The sequence below is a fragment of the Brassica napus genome, chromosome A3 (genome assembly GCF_020379485.1).
Source record: "Brassica napus cultivar Da-Ae chromosome A3, Da-Ae, whole genome shotgun sequence".
Lineage (NCBI taxonomy): Eukaryota > Viridiplantae > Streptophyta > Magnoliopsida > Brassicales > Brassicaceae > Brassica > Brassica napus.
The window spans coordinates 33,079,394-33,098,554 of record NC_063436.1 but is presented as its reverse complement, the minus strand read 5'-3'; the positions used below and the strand labels follow the sequence as shown (position 1 = coordinate 33,098,554).

Genomic DNA, 19,161 nt, shown 5'->3' with positions numbered 1-19,161 from the left:
GTTGGGTTTAGAATGACGGATAGTTATATATGGTAGATAGGGAACCATGGCTCACTGAGTAAAACTAGTTCACTCACTCCTCACATCCTTTTGCAGGTGACCAGTAGAAAGGACCGTAACACTCGCGGAACTGTAGGAGCTGGTGTAGATTTGACATCTTTTGCTAAAGACTCGTTTTCAAGATATATGAATGTATGTTTTACTTTCGACTACGTCCATGGACCCTATGTATAATATTTTGGCTTGCGAACTTTATGTTTTTTTTATATATATGAAATGAAGTATGTTTTATATTCGTGACGTGTTGAATCTGATATTAGGTTAGTCCAACCAAACACAACTCTATGACTCGGTATGGGTTGCAAAGCCTCAGGCCGAAGATTAGAGGAAACGAGTTTTGAATGGATATTCTAGGTTACAGAATTATGTTTTGTGACTTGGGAAGTCTATTCTCAACCCGTCGTGACACTTCTGGACTTGGCAGAGGAAGGTCGTTCGGGCATGTTCTTGTTTGATTGTTGCCCGGCTGACTGACCGATGTCTAAAACGGTTCAGGGGTGTTACACAGCGGCCCTCTCCTTATCCTCGACGAGGATCGGAGTCGTGGACGATCCGGCGGGGAGAGCCGAAGTATCTGGAATGCCCGAGCCAGCAAGAGTTCCTGCGTTTTGCGGAACCTTGACCTCGGTCCCATGACCCGGAGCAACGGCCAGTACAGAAGAGGATGGGATCTCGGTATCAGCTTGAACCGGTCCCTTCTCGGCTTTGCGGCGAACTAGTTTCTCTCATAAGGAGAGAAGGTCAGCAACGCAAGACGGAGCTTCGACGGGAGAAGTCGGAATCGGAGCCGGAGAGGTGGCCTCGCCCATCTCAACGTCGGAATTTCTCTTGCCACCTTGGGAGGAAGACATGTTGAAAGCTAAAATTTGGGAGCTAGAGAGGGTTTGAAGGTTTGAAGAAGGTAAGTTATGAAGGAAATGAATGACAAGAGCTCACTACTTATAGAAGTATGGATTTAGAATTTTTTATTTTTAAACATATACTTTCTCGATGACTTTCTTCTGCGGGGTTTAGAGTATAAAATTCATCCAATACGCCTAACTTTGCCTAAATCGTGAAACCGCGCGCTAGAATCTCGTCTCTCAATCCACGATTCTAACAGGCTGGGGGGCTAAATGTTGGGGTCAAAAATGGTTGCGACGAAGTAAACACTCAAAACATCCGAAGAAGAAAATAAGAACTGTCTTCGACAAATACTTTTTTGGAAAAGATTCATTCTTACGAAGAACTTTGCGGAGGAAAGACGAGACATCAGAGAAAAGCCCGAATAAGGTTGCACGGTCGCTACATAGCGAACAAACGTACGTCCCGCTTGGTCGCTACATAGCGACCGAGCTCGAAGCCAAGCTCGGTCGCTACGTAGCGACCGAGCTCGAGCTAAGATCGATCGCTACGTAGCGACCGAGCGCACGTCCCGCTCGGTCTCTACGTAGCAACCGAGCTCGAGCCAAGCTCGGTCGCTACATAGCGACCGAGTGCACGTCCTGCTTGGTCGCTACGTAGCGACCGGGCACGAGCCAAGCTCGGTCGCTACGTAGCGACCGAGTGCACGTCCCGCTTGGTCACTACGTAGCGACCGAGCTCGAGCCAAGCTCGGTTGCAACGTAGCGACCGAGCGCATGTCCCGCTCGGTCGCTACGTAGCAACCGAGCTCTTCCGAAACATCGATATGACGCGAGTCCACACATTCTCGTCTACCCTTCGATGCTATCTCCCGAAGACCTTAGCGAACCCATTTCATGTTTTCCGCCATTCGAAGTCATCGTTCAAACTTTGTGGGAAAAATCGCGGAAAGTTCGTTCTTTATCGAAAGAAGCCGTAATAAACGCTTTGAGTCAAAAAATGGCCCAAAGGGACCTAAGACATGACTCGAGGCCCAACTTACGATTTCTTAACCAACAGCCCGTAAGCCGCATGACGGTTTACGCTTGGTTCGCAAGGAAAGATAAATGTCAAGTTTCCGCGGATAAATACGGAATTTTGAAGATAATTACGAAGATCGGGAAAAATGGAATATCTCCATTTTTATGGTATGACGGCTTAAGGGAAGATGGGGAAAATCGTAAACCGACCTAGGAGCGAGTATATAAGGAGTCCTAGGCGAGAGGCATGGGGAGAATTTTTTCACAGCAAACTTAGCACTTAGAGCAATTAGGCAACTTTCCGTTTTTGTTATTTCGAGCTGCGACTCAATTAGGTTTAGCCGTCTTACGGTTGATAGAACTAGGAATCTCGCTGACAGCTCTCGAGCCTAGGCTTATACCTTGTTGTAAATGCTCATATGCAAACTCGGAATAAGACTTCTCTTTGCTCTCTTTTTACGATTTTTATACTTTGTCGTTGTTATCTCGTGTCCTGATTGTTTAGCGTGTAGTATTAGCAGATATCCGGGACTTCTGGGAAATTAGAGTTTTTCTAGTTTCCTAATTTAAACAGAAATCGACAGTGCGAATTTCGGTTCCCATAACGCATCGAGGAAAAAGCCAGCATCACTCAGACATTTCACTCTTGTGGATGGATAAAACATATTCCCAAAATCGTCACAGCGTAGAATCGCGGCAAGACCTCCAGCAGAACATCCCGAGAGCAGAGCCTAATGTATATAATTGGTTATAACATTTCATAACAACTAGTCTCATAGCAACATGACACACATAAACTATTTACCTGCTTGGCTTGACGCATTCCTTTCGCCATCAACTCTTCCGTAGCAGCTAACCATATTCTCTTTCCTCTAAACTGAAGTTTTGCAGCCTATATTGTTGCCAAATGAAATTAAGATATAACAATCAATTCTCACACACACAGCTCTTAGATCAAATGTTTTAGACTAAACTAACCTTATTTTCGCTGTCTCCGCTGAAGGATCCACCGTCACAGTACCTAACTTTTACTCTGTTACAGTTATAAAAGTCTGCATAGCATTTGTATTAGCAACCACACAAGAAGATAAACAGTAATTTAGTAGACATTAACCTGGATTTTCCACTGCTTTATCACTTAGAATTCCTGTAAACGGTATCAGTTTCTCCATATACTTAGACGATCCACGATGAGTTGTTTTGCGGTATACACAATTTCAAATGGTATCACACCATCCACCTCCCTGTCAAAACATATACAACAAATATTGTATTATCTATTAGCATAGAGACTATCTTTATGATGCAACAAACCTCCAATTGAACGAGCCAATTCCTGAAGACTTCCATCGAGACACACTGCAAGAAAACACAAAGATAATCGAATGATATAATGAATCAATATTTGAAAAAGTGTGTAACAAGAAACATATAGTACCCAAAGAAGATGGATAGGGTCAAATAACATAATATGTTTACCTGCTCCTTTAGCAGCAGCAGATTGAATGAGAGTGAGTCCTCCCATTGGAAACTTTGCATCAGAATAAACATCACTTTCAGTCTGAAACATCTTTGTTCCATTGAAATCTGTAAACCACTCCATTTCATCAAACTCCATCATCCCATCTACAGGGAGTACTAAGAGAGTGAGACCAAAAAGAGTCAAACTCCATAGAAGCTTCTTCATTTCAATGGAGACACAAGGTGTTTCAGACTTATCAGAAACTTTGATTTATATGGAAAAGCATATAGGAATGAGAGTGACTGGAGAACAATAATTATCAAACGTTTTTTTTTTTTTTTAATAATTGAGCGATAACATTAAATTACCAGATTAATGAGTTTATTGTTATAAACCAAGGTCTGGTGGAAGCCATATTCGAAGGTCCATATTCTTATGTTTTTGTATTTCCTAGCCCATATTATATTAGGGTTTCATACTTATGTAATTCCCTATACAAAGGGCTCCTTATTGTCTAATAAAAATATAGACTTTCCTTTTGTTTTCATAACACGTTATCAGCACGATAGTCTCTAGCTCTAAGCCCCCACGAAATATTCTTCAACTCAGCCGAAAATCATCAAACCCTAAATGCAAAGGAATCTGTCTCGGAACTTCAAAGAGACCGTTCTCTTAAACCGTGAGGAACCAGAAAACGATCAGGATATCAAATCGAAGCCCTCGCCGAGACAAATCCGCTAGTGCAAACCGCTTGTCAATCTGACCACCGACGTGTCTTCACGCACAGACACACAGTGCGCACCGATTTGATTTGGAAACCAAATCCGATTCCAACAAGGATTTTCTAGCCGAACTCAACTCCTGTGCAAGATAAGTTTATCATATTAAAATCTACAATGCTCCTCGTGTTGCTTCATGAGCCGAGGGAATTAAAATCTAATATTGATACCACTCAAATTACCCTAAGGAGTGTTACTCTCATCAAAAGAGGTTCAGATGTAGTACTTAGGGATCGAATCCACAAGGAGTTAGGGAACAATTAAATCTAGTGTTTATTAATTCTAAAGGTTGTAATGTCTTAAATAAAATAGCAATAGTAACTACCGAGTAAATGATAAATGTAACTTAGGTTGGAAATGATATTAGATGCAGGGCCACTATTCAGGTGTTGGAGATTATAATTCCTATAGATGCCTAACTGTTGCATGCATGATATATTAGAGCTCATTCGCTTAACTCAGTGATCAGCTGTCGCATGTACCACTGGTTAACAGACTAGATCTTGTGTCTCACCGGTTAGATGCAGACACAAGAGAGTGTCGATCGATAGTCTATGATGACGTCGACCGATACACTTTTGCCAACATCGATCGATTGTCAGTTGAGGACATCGATCGACGGGTTCTAGCCAGGCCTATGCGTGAGTATGAAAATGCTCTACTAAGATTCTAAATTGGCGGTTAGCCCTCTCTAGCAATCCTAATATGATAGATATATTTCAGGATGGGATAACAAGGGTGCTTGAATATGCAATCCTATGATCAAGTTCTAGTTAGCTAGGCTAAAACAAGCAATGAATACAAATCTATCATGAATATCACAACAAGGCAGATCTATAGTTTGGGGCTAATCCCACAAACCTATCTGAACCCTGGATCTAACAGTTGAACTACTCAGACATAGCAAAGCAATTCATATCAATAGATAAATAGAAACTCATAGAATAGATGATAAGAAAATGAAACAAGGAATTCCAATCACAATTGATCTTCTCTCCAAATGAAACTTGTAACAAAACTAGGTCTAGAAAAGAAAAGCTCTCCCTGCCGTCAAACACTTAGGCAGTATATATTCTACTAGGTTAAAAACTCGTCAGGGCATTTTGGTAATTTGGCTTGGCCTTGGTCTTTAAGTTTGCTGAATCCAAAATGTCGCGTCTGGTGTCTCGACATCGATCGATGGTACTTGTTTACATCGATCAATATTAATCTTCATCTGTCGAGGCATTTCCTGATATCGATCGTCAGCACTGATGCGCATCGATCGATTATTCTTCCTCTCGTTGACCTCTAAGTGGTCAGCTCGGGTGAAATGCCCTTTATGCTCCAAAATGCTCTAAAGTCATAGCTTTACTCCGAAATGCACCTGAACCTGACTTACCCCAGACTCCCTCAGACTTACCCTTTTGCTTGTCCTCAAGCAAAACATACATGCAGTCTCTCTGAAAGGGGTTTGAAAATATTTGGGAACTTAAGATTTTAAAAACATAGAAATCTTTCCTCAACAATTATGCAACCACATTTAAAAAGTCCTAATCACAAAAGCACACTATGCAATATCCTAGCTTAGCAACCATTTCTAACATAACACAACTCATCAATTCACGTATGACATCCCCTCTACTAATTTCATTTCTTAGCATAAATATAAAGTGAATGCTTTACCTTGGGAGTATCGATCACATGATGCAAGGATTTCAGACAGGTATCTGGAGCTGCAGGTAAAAGTTAGTTCCTAGTTTCTCTCTCTCTAAATTTCTCTCTTGAGTCAAAGTCTGCTTCCATTCCAGGATCAGTGACCAAGATTTGACAGGCTTCCATGAATCAAAACTTAATGGTGGTTGCCACCAAGTTCTGTTCACTTCTTTTTGACCTATATCTAAGAGTTCTTTGCGAAAGCGAGCCTTGAAGATTGCCGCCTCCAAGTCCCGTTTCGAACTCTTTTATTTGAGTCTTTATGAATCAAGCCTTAATGGTTTTAGCCACCAAGTCCTGTTCAGACTAATCCTTATCAAACAATAGATCTTACTTATTTTTTATTATTATTATTATTATTATTATTATATTTTTATTTTTTTTATAAATAGATATACTCTATAACTAATCTAGGGTCGAAATCTAAAGAGAGAAAATGTGATAAATAATCTAAACCAGGCGTTACCTTCCAGACCTATCTGAAGAATCCAATCCCATGTATAAATAATCCCTTGAAGATTGCCGCCTCCAAGTCCCGTTTCGAACTCTTTTATTTGAGTCTTTATGAATCAAGCCTTAATGGTTTTAGCCACCAAGTCCTGTTCAGACTAATCCTTATCAAACAATAGATCTTACTTATTTTTTATTATTATTATTATTATTATTATATTTTTATTTTTTTTATAAATAGATATACTCTATAACTAATCTAGGGTCGAAATCTAAAGAGAGAAAATGTGATAAATAATCTAAACCAGGCGTTACCTTCCAGACCTATCTGAAGAATCCAATCCCATGTATACCAAGCCAAGACAAGCGGTTATGTCAGGTTTAGTGTTGGAAATCGGCTTTGGTTACTTCATACGGTTCAAGGCAAGTGTGTAGTTGATAGGTTGATCTGCTTTAGCATCTTTAGTGCTATCTGCAATCAGTAAATCTAAAATGGTGCTAAAGATTGGTTAGATATTCATGTTTAAACCAATATAAGATTATAGTCCCTATTTTCGATAGCTAAGCATAATTTATTTGAAATTCCTTTTTACGTAAGAATAAAATAAATTATATCAGTAAATCTCTCCCCAGACTTAAATTACACTGTCCCAGTGTAACTCAGCCGGAGTTATGATGAAAAGTGTATGATGTACGAAATGTAACAAGTAGGTAAGATACATCTGACCGGATTAATTATCGATTGATGGGTAAGTGTTACATCGATCGTCGCGTGGTTGCCTATGTCGAACGATGTCGACGTCTCGTCGTCGGTCGATATTCAAGTCCTCCTACTTGGTTCTCCTAAATCTGAAAGAGATAAAACGAAAGAAATTAAATGCTAGCTAATAAAACCAAAGTAAAATACCTAATAGTGGGTTGTCTCCCACTCAGCGCTTGGTTATAGTCATTTAGCTTGACTGTGGTAGTGATTGGCTATTGGGTGGAGAAGCAGCTGCTTGTTGGAAAGCAAGCATCCATGTCATCTCTGCGCATTCTGGACCAAGATGCAATGAAACTTCTTGTGGCCTCATCATTTCTTGTCCATTTGTCAACCATCTTCTTAAGTACATTGGAGATGTTCTGTAGCCTTTCTTGAATGTTGTCAATGCTGACCTGGTGCCAGCCTATGTTGTCATAGGTGTATGCTGAAAGATCTGTCAGTTCCTTTTGCATTGACTACACTGTCTTATGTATCAGCTGCTCGCCGATTGGTATAGACTCGGCGTCGATCGATGCGATTATGTGTTTGTTGGTCGATCTAGGTGAGTTGCCGTCGATCAATTTTGGTGTTGTCCTGTCGATCGATGCTGATATCTGATGTTGAGCTGCGGGTTGCCTCTGAATGGCCTTGACTTCTTTCTGTAGCCATTCTGCGTGGTTGTCTAGTTCACTGATTTTGTTGTCGAATAGAAAGTAGATGTCATCGCAGCGTTTGTCAAGTCGCTCCTCCATGGTGTATAGAGCAGTGTAGATCTTGGATGTGATCTTGTCAACCTCTGCTGCTGTGTAAGGAAGTAACTCCGCAGGTTTCTTGCCATCGATCCAGGGTCCTCTTAGCCTGTCGATCGATGCTGATTTTACCTGCAAAAAACTTTGATTAGTAATGTTCTCAATATCCTTTTGGGCATCAAGTAATTGACTAGACAATTTGTTTAAATATGTCATGACTGGTGATATAAAGCGGTCATGCATATCCTCGTAAGTCCTCAGCCTCTCATTCATTGCTGAGACTTTGGCGTCGAGCGATGTGAAGGTGCACATGTCGATCGATGTGGCTGGATGTTGGTCCTTCTTGCGAATGGTGTCCAGATCTTGCTGTAGTAGCTCGATTTTAGTGCTTAGCCAGTCCACGTTGTTGTTGAGAGGGCAGTAAACGTCGTTTATCCTCGTGTCGATGTATGAGACTTCCCATTCATCCCTGTGTTGTGTTGAACATCGCGGTTCTGCAAGGATCTTAGCTGTAGGAAGACTGACGTCGATCGATGTTGCACGTGGTGCGTCGATCGATGCTGAGGTCGTAGCTTCCTTCTCAAGTTGCTGACGTAAACTTTCAATTTTTGTCCTCATTTCTGCCATACATCTGAAAAGCTCATTGTAGCCTCTATCCAAAGGCTGATGTGTTTCATCTACCAGTGTTTTGAGCTCCTCTCCCAGTTTCTCTTGAGCTCCACAAATACCAAACACCATTTCATCGATTTCTTCTTTGGTGTAGAGTTCTGGTGCCAGTCTTGTGAGTGTGAAGGAAGTGGCATGTTCTGGAAGACAGATGTGGCTCTCTTCAAAAAGAGATGCTCTTTCCAGTATTTTCCTGATGTTGTCCTTTGTGACAGGTATCATCTCACCAGCTGCGCTTCGTGCGTGTCCACGCTCATCTCTGTAGACTCCATATTCGTCCCTTTGTTCCCAAGTGAACTTTCTGGCTCCATACATGTCAAAAGCGCGGCTCCCACATTCATAGCGTCTGTCGATCGACGTCGGATCATACATATCGATCGACGTTGGTGTTACCCTGGCGATCGATGTCTCCGTTATACTGTCGATCGATGCTTGCCCTTTTGGTTGTCGTGATAGATCTGTGTTGATCTCTGTTGTGGTGACTCCTGCGTGGTTGTTAGGATCTGTTAGAATGGCGTCTGAAGTGTCACGTTGCTGTGAGAACAGGTTGTCAGGTCCATTGGCTACTTGAAGGATGTCTGCTATGTCCTCTGTGGACACTTGTAAAATCTTTCCATCCATTGCACGTGCGTTGCCATCTGTGTCCCTGAAAATACCAAATTCATCAGGTGTTAGAAAACCGTAATCAATGTTTGCATAATTATTCTTTTTAGAAATAAAGAGATTAGGGTTTAGAGTAGTATCGATCGATGTAGATACAGTTACATCGATCGATGGCAGAGTAGTTTATGCAGAACTTGTGTTCTTGAGATGATTGCTCTTCATGGATTTTTCTGTTGATGTAGAAGGAAGAGTGTTCATCTTATTTGCTTGTGTGTTTGCTCTGATGTGTGTAGGTGGTGTCGGAGGTGCAAAACGATTTATATAGGTATCCGGAAACCTAGTTAGGTAGGGAATATTCTCCTGCTCCTGAATTTTCGCTGCGGCGCGAATATCGATCGATGTTACTTTTGGTGTGTCGATCGATGTGAGCGGTTGTTTTGCTGGACGAGGGTGGGTATCGACCGATGTGGAGTGCACAGCGTCGAACGATGTTGGAAACGTGTTGGTGAACTTATGTGTTTCAAGTCTTTCATCCTGCAAAGATATTTCTATTCCACGTTCTTTCCAGTAATCCTCATCGTATTCCTCGGTATGTTCCTCATGAGGTGAAGTAATTACAGTGTCAACTGCAAAACTTTCATGGAAACCACTGTCTGCCCAACTGCCTATGGAATAATCATCATGTCCTCTCCTGGTTGGAGGTTGGAAGGCAAAATGTTGGTGACAATGATTAGGTGAAGCGAAATGGTAAAGTGGGTGCATTACGTCGAGTGACGTGTTGTTGTGGTCATCGGTCACCATTGACACATTGGAATCGATCGATGGAAAGGTTGGGGTGTCGATCGATTCCGAGTACTCTGTTTCGTACTCCGATTCATACTCTGCTCCACAATGGCATGCGCCAATGAAGCCAAGTTCTTTCCCATAATCCACAGAATTAATTACCTTTCTCTTAGGTCGGATGGGATCGTAGTGGATGTTTGGGTCTATGAGCGTTAGACACAATTTGTTTTTGTTCATGTCACATACAGCTCCTACTGTAGCTAGGAAGGATCTTCCAAGCAGAAGTGAAGAGTTCCAGTTAAGCTCGATGTCTAAGACATGAAAATCTACAGGGACAAGGGCATTACCAATCAGTACCTCCAGATCTCTTATGATGCCTCCGGATCGTTTCTCTGAAAGATCCACGAAGGTGAAGGATTCTGTTGAGGGTTCGATGGTCAAACCAAGCTGGTCTGCCATGATCCTAGGGAGGATACTAACCGATGCTCCTGTGTCACACATTGAATGGGGAAATTCAACACCCTTGACTATGCATGGTATTGCAAACTTCCCAGGATCACTCTTCTTCGTCAATGTGATCCTGTGTTTCATCTTTCCTCTGACTTGATGAAACATTCTCCTAATGTCCTCCTCAGTTACCTTTGTTTCTCTGAAGAACATCCACAACCGGTGTGTGAAGTAAGCTTCATCAAAAGGTTTTTCGATTGGGATTCTGAGGACTCGTTTAGTGAAACCATCCATCTCCTTATCGTTAGCTTCCCTCTTAAGGTTTTTAGGAATCTTCTCCTTTCTTTTCCTTAACCTTCTCCCTTCAGATTCTTGTTCTTCTTGAACAGGTTCTGTTGAACTATTTAAAGGGTTGGGTTTTGGTTCGGGTGGGTTTGCTAATGGTTTAGGTGGTGGTCTGAGTGCATTGATGTAATCATTATCGATTGAGGGTAACCGCACTCGGTATGTCAGAGGTGCCTGTCGATCGATGGGAGGTGTGTTGTGACGATCGACGTCGGACTCACTCTGTCGATCGATGGTTGAGTTAACCGATCGATCGATTTTTTCATAGAAAGGGGAGGGTGGGTGAGGATGCTTAGCTGCGAATTCTTCATGAGTTAGAATTCGAACCGCATTGCATTCAGTCGAATTGGCAGACGACGTCGATCGATGACTGGAGTAATCCGTCCATCGATCTTCATCATGGTCTGTCGATCGATGCGAGTTCATCGACATCGGTCGACACCATTGGGATCCGCCGAGACTCATGGAGCTTTCGATTTCGAAATCTCCTTCCTCAAGGTTTTCATTTCTCACCACTTGCCAGAATTCATCATCTATGATGGCATTTACGTGGTGTTTCCCTTTGTCGGCTCCTGCCTCTCTAGCAAAAGCTTCTTGCCTCTTAATAGTCTCGCCCGTCTGAATTACTTGGGTTTCAAGTTTTCTCACCTGAGTCCCTAAGGTCTCGATTTTGGTGTTCAGATTGTTGTAGGCAGAGTCTATCTTACCGTTGAAATCCACGGTGATTTGTTGTTGTCCCAACAGTACTCGATCAAGCATTTCTTCGATCTTGCTTTCCTGAGTCTGGGGTGGTGGATTTTGATAGTAAGAGTTCGAGTAGCTCTTGCTGTTGTTGAAGGGTTTTTGAAATTGTGAACTTTGGTTACTTCTTTGGCCATTTCCAAAGAAGTTTCTGTTTCCGCCCTGGTTTCCAAATTTTTGGAATCCGGTACCTCCGATGTAGTTCACATCTTCTTCTCCTTCTGTATCTGCTACTTCTCCTTCAGCTGAACAGACTTGCTTCCTAAGAAGTTCGTGCACCACATCTAACTTAGCTCTTACTTCGTCCATCTGTTCCTTCCCGATAGAGGCTACAGACTTCTTCCGTTCAGAGTCAGTGTTTTTGGTGCTGCTGCTGTTAGCAAGGTTTTCGATAAGTCTCACAGCTTCCAACGGATTCCGAGTAGTGAAGTTTCCTTCACTCGCCGTATCAAGAGCCATTTGATACTGTAAGGCGAGACCTCGGAAGAAAGTGCTTAGCAGCTGCACTTCATTAAATCCGTGGTGTGGACAGTCTCGCTGGAAAAACCTAAATCTAATCCACGCATCTTTGAAGGACTCTCCAGCCTTCTGCGAGAATGTGGAAATTTTGTTCCGAAGTTCTTCAGCGCGCGCCTCATCGAAGAAGTTTCGTAAGAAAGCATTCTTGATGTCGCTCCAGGATGTTAAAGATCCTGTGGGTTGCTGCCTAAGCCAGTGCATCGCTTCTCCATTCAGCGTGTATCTGAAGAGCTTGCACAGCAGGTAATCTTCGGGGACTCCTTCCATCCGAATGGCAGCGATTAGATCCTCGAACCGTTCCAAATGGTCCATAGGATGCTCGTGCGGTAACCCAGAGTAGGGTATCTGCGACACGAGAGTGTAGTATTGAGGCTTCAGCTCGAAATTCTGCTTCTGGATCTCCGGAAGTCGAATCGCTGATCTGTTGGAATAGTACTCATCTGGGCGATTGTAGTCGGCCAGTGGTTTCGATCGAGCGTCCTCATCTACAGGTTGAGCAGCTCCTGTAGCATCAGCATCAGGGATTACAGTTCCCTGAGCATCTATTTTCTGACCTGTTGCATTACGCAGATGACCGGCCTGGTCATACAGGTTTCCGTTCTCATCCTGAGTTAGAATAATAATGTTTACCATTTTTGACGACACGGTATCGATCGACGTACGCGGTGTAGTATCGATCGTTGTCGAACGATTGGGATCGATCGACGATGACGGTCTGGTGTCGGTCGACGGTTGGTTGTGCGTATCGATCGACGACGAAGTGGTTGCGTCGAGCGATGTGGAACGTTGACCTCTACGGATGGTGCGTTCCAAATGAGCAGGATCGTCTGAGAACAGCAAGTCTTTCTCCTTGTTGCTTCTGGTACCGCTGGGCATGCACCTGAAAAGACAAGAAAAGAAAGATTATTAGAAAAGGGGGTAAAGAAAAGAATAAGAATTAATAAAACTAAATCTAATGGCGATCAAAGCTCCCCGGCAACGGCGCCAAATTTGATACCACTCAAATTACCCTAAGGAGTGTTACTCTCATCAAAAGAGGTTCAGATGTAGTACTTAGGGATCGAATCCACAAGGAGCTAGGGAACAATTAAATCTAGTGTTTATTAATAAAGGTTGTAATGTTTAAATAAAATAGCAATAGTAACTAGCGAGTAAATGATAAATGTAACTTAGGTTGGAAATGATATTAGATGCAGGGCCACTATTCAGGTGTTGGAGATTATAATTCCTATAGATGCCTAACTGTTGCATGCATGATATATTAGAGCTCATTCGCTTAACTCAGTGATCAGCTGTCGCATGTACCACTGGTTAACAGACTAGATCTTGTGTCTCACCGGTTAGATGCAGACACAAGAGAGTGTCGATCGATAGTCTATTAAGACGTCGACCGATACACTTTTGCCAACATCGATCGATTGTCAGTTGAGGACATCGATCGACGGGTTCTAGCCAGGCCTATGCGCGAGTATGAAAATGCTCTACTAAGATTCTAAATTGGCGGTTAGCCCTCTCTAGCAATCCTAATATGATAGATAGATGTCAGGATGGGATAACAAGGGTGCTTGAATATGCAATCCTATGATCAAGTTCTAGTTAGCTAGGCTAAAACAAGCAATGAATACAAATCTATCATGAATATCACAACAAGGCAGATCTATAGTTTGGGGCTAATCCCACAAACCTATCTGAACCCTGGATCTAACAGTTGAACTACTCAGACATAGCAAAGCAATTCATATCAATAGATAAATAGAAACTCATAGAATAGATGATAAGAAAATGAAACAAGTAGTTCCAATCACAAGTGATCTTCTCTCCAAATGAAACTTGTAACAAAACTAGGTCTAGAAAAGAAAAGCTCTCCCTGCCGTCAAACACTTAGGCAGTATATATTCTACTAGGTTAAAAACTCGTCAGGGCATTTTGGTAATTTGGCTTGGCCTTGGTCTTTAAGTCTGCTGAATCCAAAATGTCGCGTCTGGTGTCTCGACATCGATCGACGGTACTTGTTTACATCGATCGATATTAATCTTCATCTCTCGAAGCATTTCCTGATATCGATCGTCAGCACTGATGAGCATCGATCGATTATTCTTCCTCTCGTCGACCTCTAAGTGGTCAGCTCGGGTGAAATATCCTTTATGCTCCAAAATGCTCCAAAGTCATAGCTTTACTCCGAAATGCTCCTGAACCTGAAAACATACCTAGAAGAGTAGAAAACATAGATATATATATAGTAAAATAATAATATACCATGGATAAAAATGGGTCAAATCCAAGGTATATCAAATATCAACAAGGAGTTCAAGCCAAGAGGAGTTGCTACCCATGCGGTCAAATTCTCTTTTCCATTCAGATCAAAAGGAGTTCATAGGCGTATCCGATCCATCTCAGCTCAGCCTACAGACGATCTCTGTCCGATCCTAGCTCAGACGAACTCAGCCTCAGCTCACATCCCGGACAGCTCGCGTTCCCGACAGCAAGCATCCCATTCGCGACAACGCCAGCTCACGGACAGCTCGCGACCTCAGCCTCAATCCGTCCGCGATCCGATAGCAGTCAGCTCGCGTCCCGTCCGTGTTCCAGTTTGCGGTTCATCCCTTTGGTGGTCCATTCACCAAACATCTAAGGTTAAAGGTAATTCGAAACCTTGTGGGAACCGAAATTCACACTGTCGATTTCCGTTTAAATAAGGAAACTAGGAAAACCCTAATTTCCCAGAGGACCCGGATATCTGTTAATTACCACACGTCAAGCAATCAGAACACGAGAATAACAACGATAAAAATAAGAAATCGAAAAGAGAGCAAAGTAGATCTTATTCCGAATCTGCGTATGAGCGTTACAACAAGGTATAAGCCTGGGCTCGAGAGCTGTCGGCGAGATTCCTAGTTCTAGCAACCCTAAGACGGCTAACCCTAATTGAGTCGCAGCTCGAAATAACAAAAACGGAAAATTGCCTAAATTGCTCTAAGTGCTAAGTTTGCTCTGAAAAAGTTCCTCCCCCTTGCTCCTCGCCTAGAACTCCTTATATACTAGCTCCAAGGTCGGTTTACGCTTTTACTCTTCTGCCCTTAAGCCGTCATAGCATAAAAATGGAGATATATTCCATTTTTCCCGATCTTCAGAATTATCTTCAAAACTTCCGTATTTATCCGCGGAATCTTGACATTTATCCTTCCTCGTGGGCCAAGCGTGAACCACGCTGTGGTTTACGGGCTTTTGGTTAGGAAAATCGTAGGATGGGCCTCGAGTCGTGTTTTAGGTCCCTTTGGGCCGTCTTCCGACTCGACACGTTTACTACGAGTTTTCCGCGGTTTCTAATCCGCGAAGTTTGATCGACGAATTAGAATAGCGCGAAACATGGACTGAGCTTGCTACAGTCTTCGGGAGATAGCATTCGAAGGTTTGACGAGAATGCAAGGACTGGTGTCGTATCGATGTTCGGAAAGGTTCAATCGCTACACAGCGACCGAACTTTGGCTCGAGCCCGGTCGCTACGTAGCGACCGAGCGAGACGAGTGCTCGGTCGCTATGTAGCGACCGAGCTTTGGCTTGAGCTCGGTCGCTACGTAGCGACCGAGCGGGACGATCGCTCGGTCGCTACGTAGCGACCGAGCGGGACGTAGCGCGACGATCGCTCGGTCGCTACGTAGCGACCGAGCTTGGCTGAGCTCGGTCACTACGTAGCGACCGAGCGGTACGATCACTCGGTCGCTACGTAGCGACCGAGCTTTGGCTCAAGCTCTGAGCTCGGTCGCTACGTAGCGACCGAGCGGGACGATCGCTCGGTCGCTACGTAGCGACCTGTTTCGAGCTTTTCGTCGGACATCTCGATTCTTTCTTCCGTAAAGCTTTTTTGTAAGAAAGAGTCTATTCCGAAAAATACTCTTCGGAGAAATTCTTATTTTCTTCCTCGGATGTTTTGAATGTTAAATTTGTCGTAACCGTTTTTGACCCCAACAGTTAGCCCCCCAGCTCGTTAGAGTTGTGACTCTAGCGGGCGGATAGATGACTTTGACAAGGTTAAGTGTATTGGACGAAATTTACATTTAAAATTCCGCGGAAAAAAGTTGTCGAGACGACATTCCGAACCCATACTTCTATAAGTAGTGAGCTCTTGTCATTCATTTTCTTCACACCTTCCCTCCTTCATTCCTTCAAAAACCTCTCTAGTTTCATAATTTCCTTTCAACATGTCTTCCTCCCAAGGTGATAAGAAGGATTCCGACGTCGAGATGGGTGAGGCCACTTCTCCGGCTCTGGTTCCAACTTCTCCGGCGGAAGTGCCGGCTTGTGTTGCCGGTCATCTTTCTTTCCGAGAGAAACTAGTTCGTCGCCAAGCCGAGAAAGGATTGGCTCAAACTGGCTCCGAGTTTCCGTCTTCTTCCGCGCAGGTCGTTGCCCCGTGTCATGGGACCGACGTCGCGGCTCTTCTCCCGCAAGCCCTACCTGCGGGATCTTCCACGACTCCGATCCTCGTCGAGGACAAAGAGAAAGCCGCTGACTCTATGCCTCCGCCTCCAGCCAGAAAAGAAATCGTTCTGGCATTGCGTGCTCCTAGCGCTGTCCTGGCTACTCAGCCTAAGAGTCGGAAGAGGAAACTTGCCAAGAGCGGTGACGGGGAGACTTCGCAGCGAGGTGGGTCGAGCCTAGCATCGGGACTTCGCGGAAAGGTTTGTTTCTTGTTTGAATTCTCGATCGTCTTTCGTGCATTCTTTTCACGGACTTAGTCTTAAGAATTTTTACCGTTCGCAGTTCATATCGTTGATCGATGGGATGATCAGCGAATGTGGTTCTGAGACCAGTCGCCTTTCCGGGGAGTTGGTGGAGCTTCAGGGCAGATGGTCCGAAACCGAGGCTATGTTGACGGCTGTCGAGGACTCTCACTCTGCGAAAGTGTCGAAGCTCGAGGTTGCGATAGGAGAGCTTGAGAGGGACCTTGGGAAGACGGCGAGTTCCTTGCTTAAGGAAAAGAAGGCCAGGAAGGCCAAATCCTCGGAGGTGCGCCGACTCCAGCGTCAGATCGAGAGTGACGCGGGACTAGCGCGCCGCGGGATCCAAGAGGCTACGGATGCTCTTCGTGCGGAGTTTCAAGCTCGCTTGGCGAAGATTTCTGCTTCCCTGGGTTCCCTCGAGTGTATCCGGAGCAGGGATTTCGCTTTGGCGACGATTGAGGGCGGGATGGCCGTAGTTCGGTCGTTCCAAAGTGAGACTCCCCCGACCTTGGAGGCCGAAGAGGCCCGGCTGTCCGGCTGCAAGGGAGATATGGCGGCCGAGGATGGAGATTTCGGTCTCATCCTGGCCGACCTGAAATCCGCGTGCTTCCTTCCGACGTGTTCAGAAGACCCAGAGGGGAAAGACCCGATGGTCGGAGAGAACGGAAGCGACGCGGCTCCAGGCTCGGACGAGGCAGCGGGTGAAGAGGGGGCATAAGTTCTGAGGGTGACTTGGGTTAGATCTCTTGCGAGAGATTTTTTTTATGTTTTTATGTTTCGGCCTTGAATGGCCTTGTTTGTATTTCGGGACTGGCCGTGTGTGGCTTTGAATCCCTGCCGCTCCGCGGCTTTCTTTTTATGGTACGATAATCGGCTATCGTTTTTTTTTATGAATTTGTGAATAGCGGGGAGGAAGGTGATGAGTTGTCGTCTCATATCCTTCTTCGATTGTGAAATGTTTTATTCGAGATCTGTTTCGAGAGTTCTTCCGCGAGATGTGAACTCCGCGGGGGTGCTGAAGGTGTCGAACATAAACATAGAGGCATGGTTTAAGAATCTCCTATCTTTCGATATCATGCCTTTGAGATGTTAGAGACCAGTGCGCTGGGTTTAGGGCAAGACCTAGGTTTACTTTCGGTTTAAGGATTGTGCGGTGACTAACCGGCTATCGTTTTTCCTGTCGCGATTTCTTCCTGATTCGTATCGATGTAAAGTCCGCGAAAAGTTCTCGGCTTATACGACTTGTTTGATACGAATCGAGCATCTCTCCGGAGACCGGAAGTGCTAGACCAAAATTTCGGATTTCTTTTATAGCGCTATTATCCTTGTGTCGGATGTAAGAGAGTCATCTCCGTGAGATGGCTATGTCTGTTTAGGACGTTTGTGAGTTCGATGTGATCAGCATCGGACTTGGTAGTGCGTGCCATTGTTTTGTTTATTTTGCGCAAAATAAGTGTTAGTGTGTGCATATATATGTCTTTTTGTGACGGAGGTTTTGTTTGCTCGGAAGGAATAAACTTTGAGGCATCTTTTGCGACGTCTCGCGATGCTAAAGGTTGCTTTCCCAAGCGGCCGACTAATTTCCGAAGACCTCGTTCTGATTTTACGGGTGAGGATGTTTTGATTAGTCGAAAACACCTAGAGCGTGGTAAGAAGTTTTTTCGATTTTTTGGGAGTATACGAGTATACGTACCCACTCCCCCCCCTTTTTTAATGAGGGGGGACAGCTGAATTTGCCTTCCGACAAACTGCCTACGTACTCCTTGCGGAGATCAAGCCGTCTCGTAGTTCAGTGATTGCGAGTTGGTTTAGTGATAGTATTTTTTGAGATGCATCGCATTCCAGGTTCTAGGGATTTTTATGCCCTGCATGTTGGCTATTTCGTAAGAACCTGGTCGGACGACTTTTTCGATTTTATAGGGACCTTCCCAGTTTGCTCCGAGTTTTCCCGCGTTTCGTTCAGCGGTGTTTTGGAAGACTTTGCGAAGGACCAGATCTCCCTGATTGAACCTACGATTCCGTACGTTGGAATTATAGTATCTCGCAGCGGCGTGCTGGTAGTTTTGAATTCGGATGAGCGCTCGATCCCGGCGTTCGTTAATGAGGTCGAGATCGTCCAAGAGCATAGCATTGTTGAGTTCCTCTCGTTCGGGTAAGAACCTTCTTCGAACACCGGGAAATTCTACTTCTGCGGGAATCATGCATTCCGTGCCGTATACCAGGGCGAAGGGAGTTTCTCCCGTTGCTCGCCTTGGGGTGGTACGGTGAGACCAGAGGACTCCCTCGAGTTCGTCGGCCCATCTACCTTTTTTGGCCTCCAAGCGTTTCTTCAGTCCGTCGAGAATGGTCTTGTTGATTGTTTCAGCCTGTCCGTTGCACTGCGGATATCTGGGAGTTGACTTGTTGAGTCGTATCTTCCACTTTTCGCAGAATGCCTCGAATCGGGTGGAAATGAATTGAGACCCGTTATCGGTTACGATTTCGTAAGGAACTCCATGCCTACAGATGATGTTTCTCCATACGAAATTCTCGACTTG

The 19,161-nt window shown here is 44.2% G+C and overlaps 1 protein-coding gene and 1 non-coding gene across 2 annotated transcripts; one reads left to right on the top strand and one right to left on the bottom strand.

Moving 5' to 3' along the window:
* Window positions 1-560: 560 nt before the first annotated feature.
* On the bottom strand, window positions 561-3,094 carry LOC125607247 (pectin acetylesterase 2-like). The gene is made up of 5 exons (XM_048777138.1): window positions 3,037-3,094; window positions 2,901-2,974; window positions 2,728-2,814; window positions 2,560-2,653; window positions 561-775 (listed from the first exon to the last, which is right to left on the bottom strand). The coding sequence occupies exons 1-5, from the start codon at window positions 3,092-3,094 to the stop codon at window positions 561-563; spliced, it is 528 nt and encodes a 175-aa protein (XP_048633095.1).
* An 8,804-nt stretch (window positions 3,095-11,898) lies between these two features.
* LOC125607747 lies at window positions 11,899-12,004 on the top strand. The gene has a single exon (XR_007338817.1). It is a non-coding gene; the product is annotated as a small nucleolar RNA R71 (small nucleolar RNA).
* Window positions 12,005-19,161: the final 7,157 nt, after the last annotated feature.

Bases quoted from the DNA above. Each gene is read 5' to 3' on its own strand.
- LOC125607247 (XM_048777138.1), bottom strand. From the start codon at position 3,094: ATGGAGAAACTGATACCGTTTACAGGAATTCTAAGTGATAAAGCAGTG. The intron at 2,975-3,036 runs GTTAATGTCTAC...AATGCTATGCAG, and splicing joins TAAAGCAGTGGAAAATCCAG to ACTTTTATAACTGTAACAGA. The intron at 776-2,559 runs GTCTGAGTGATG...GAGAGAAACTAG, and splicing joins TCCATCCACAAGAGTGAAAT to TTCGCCGCAAAGCCGAGAAG.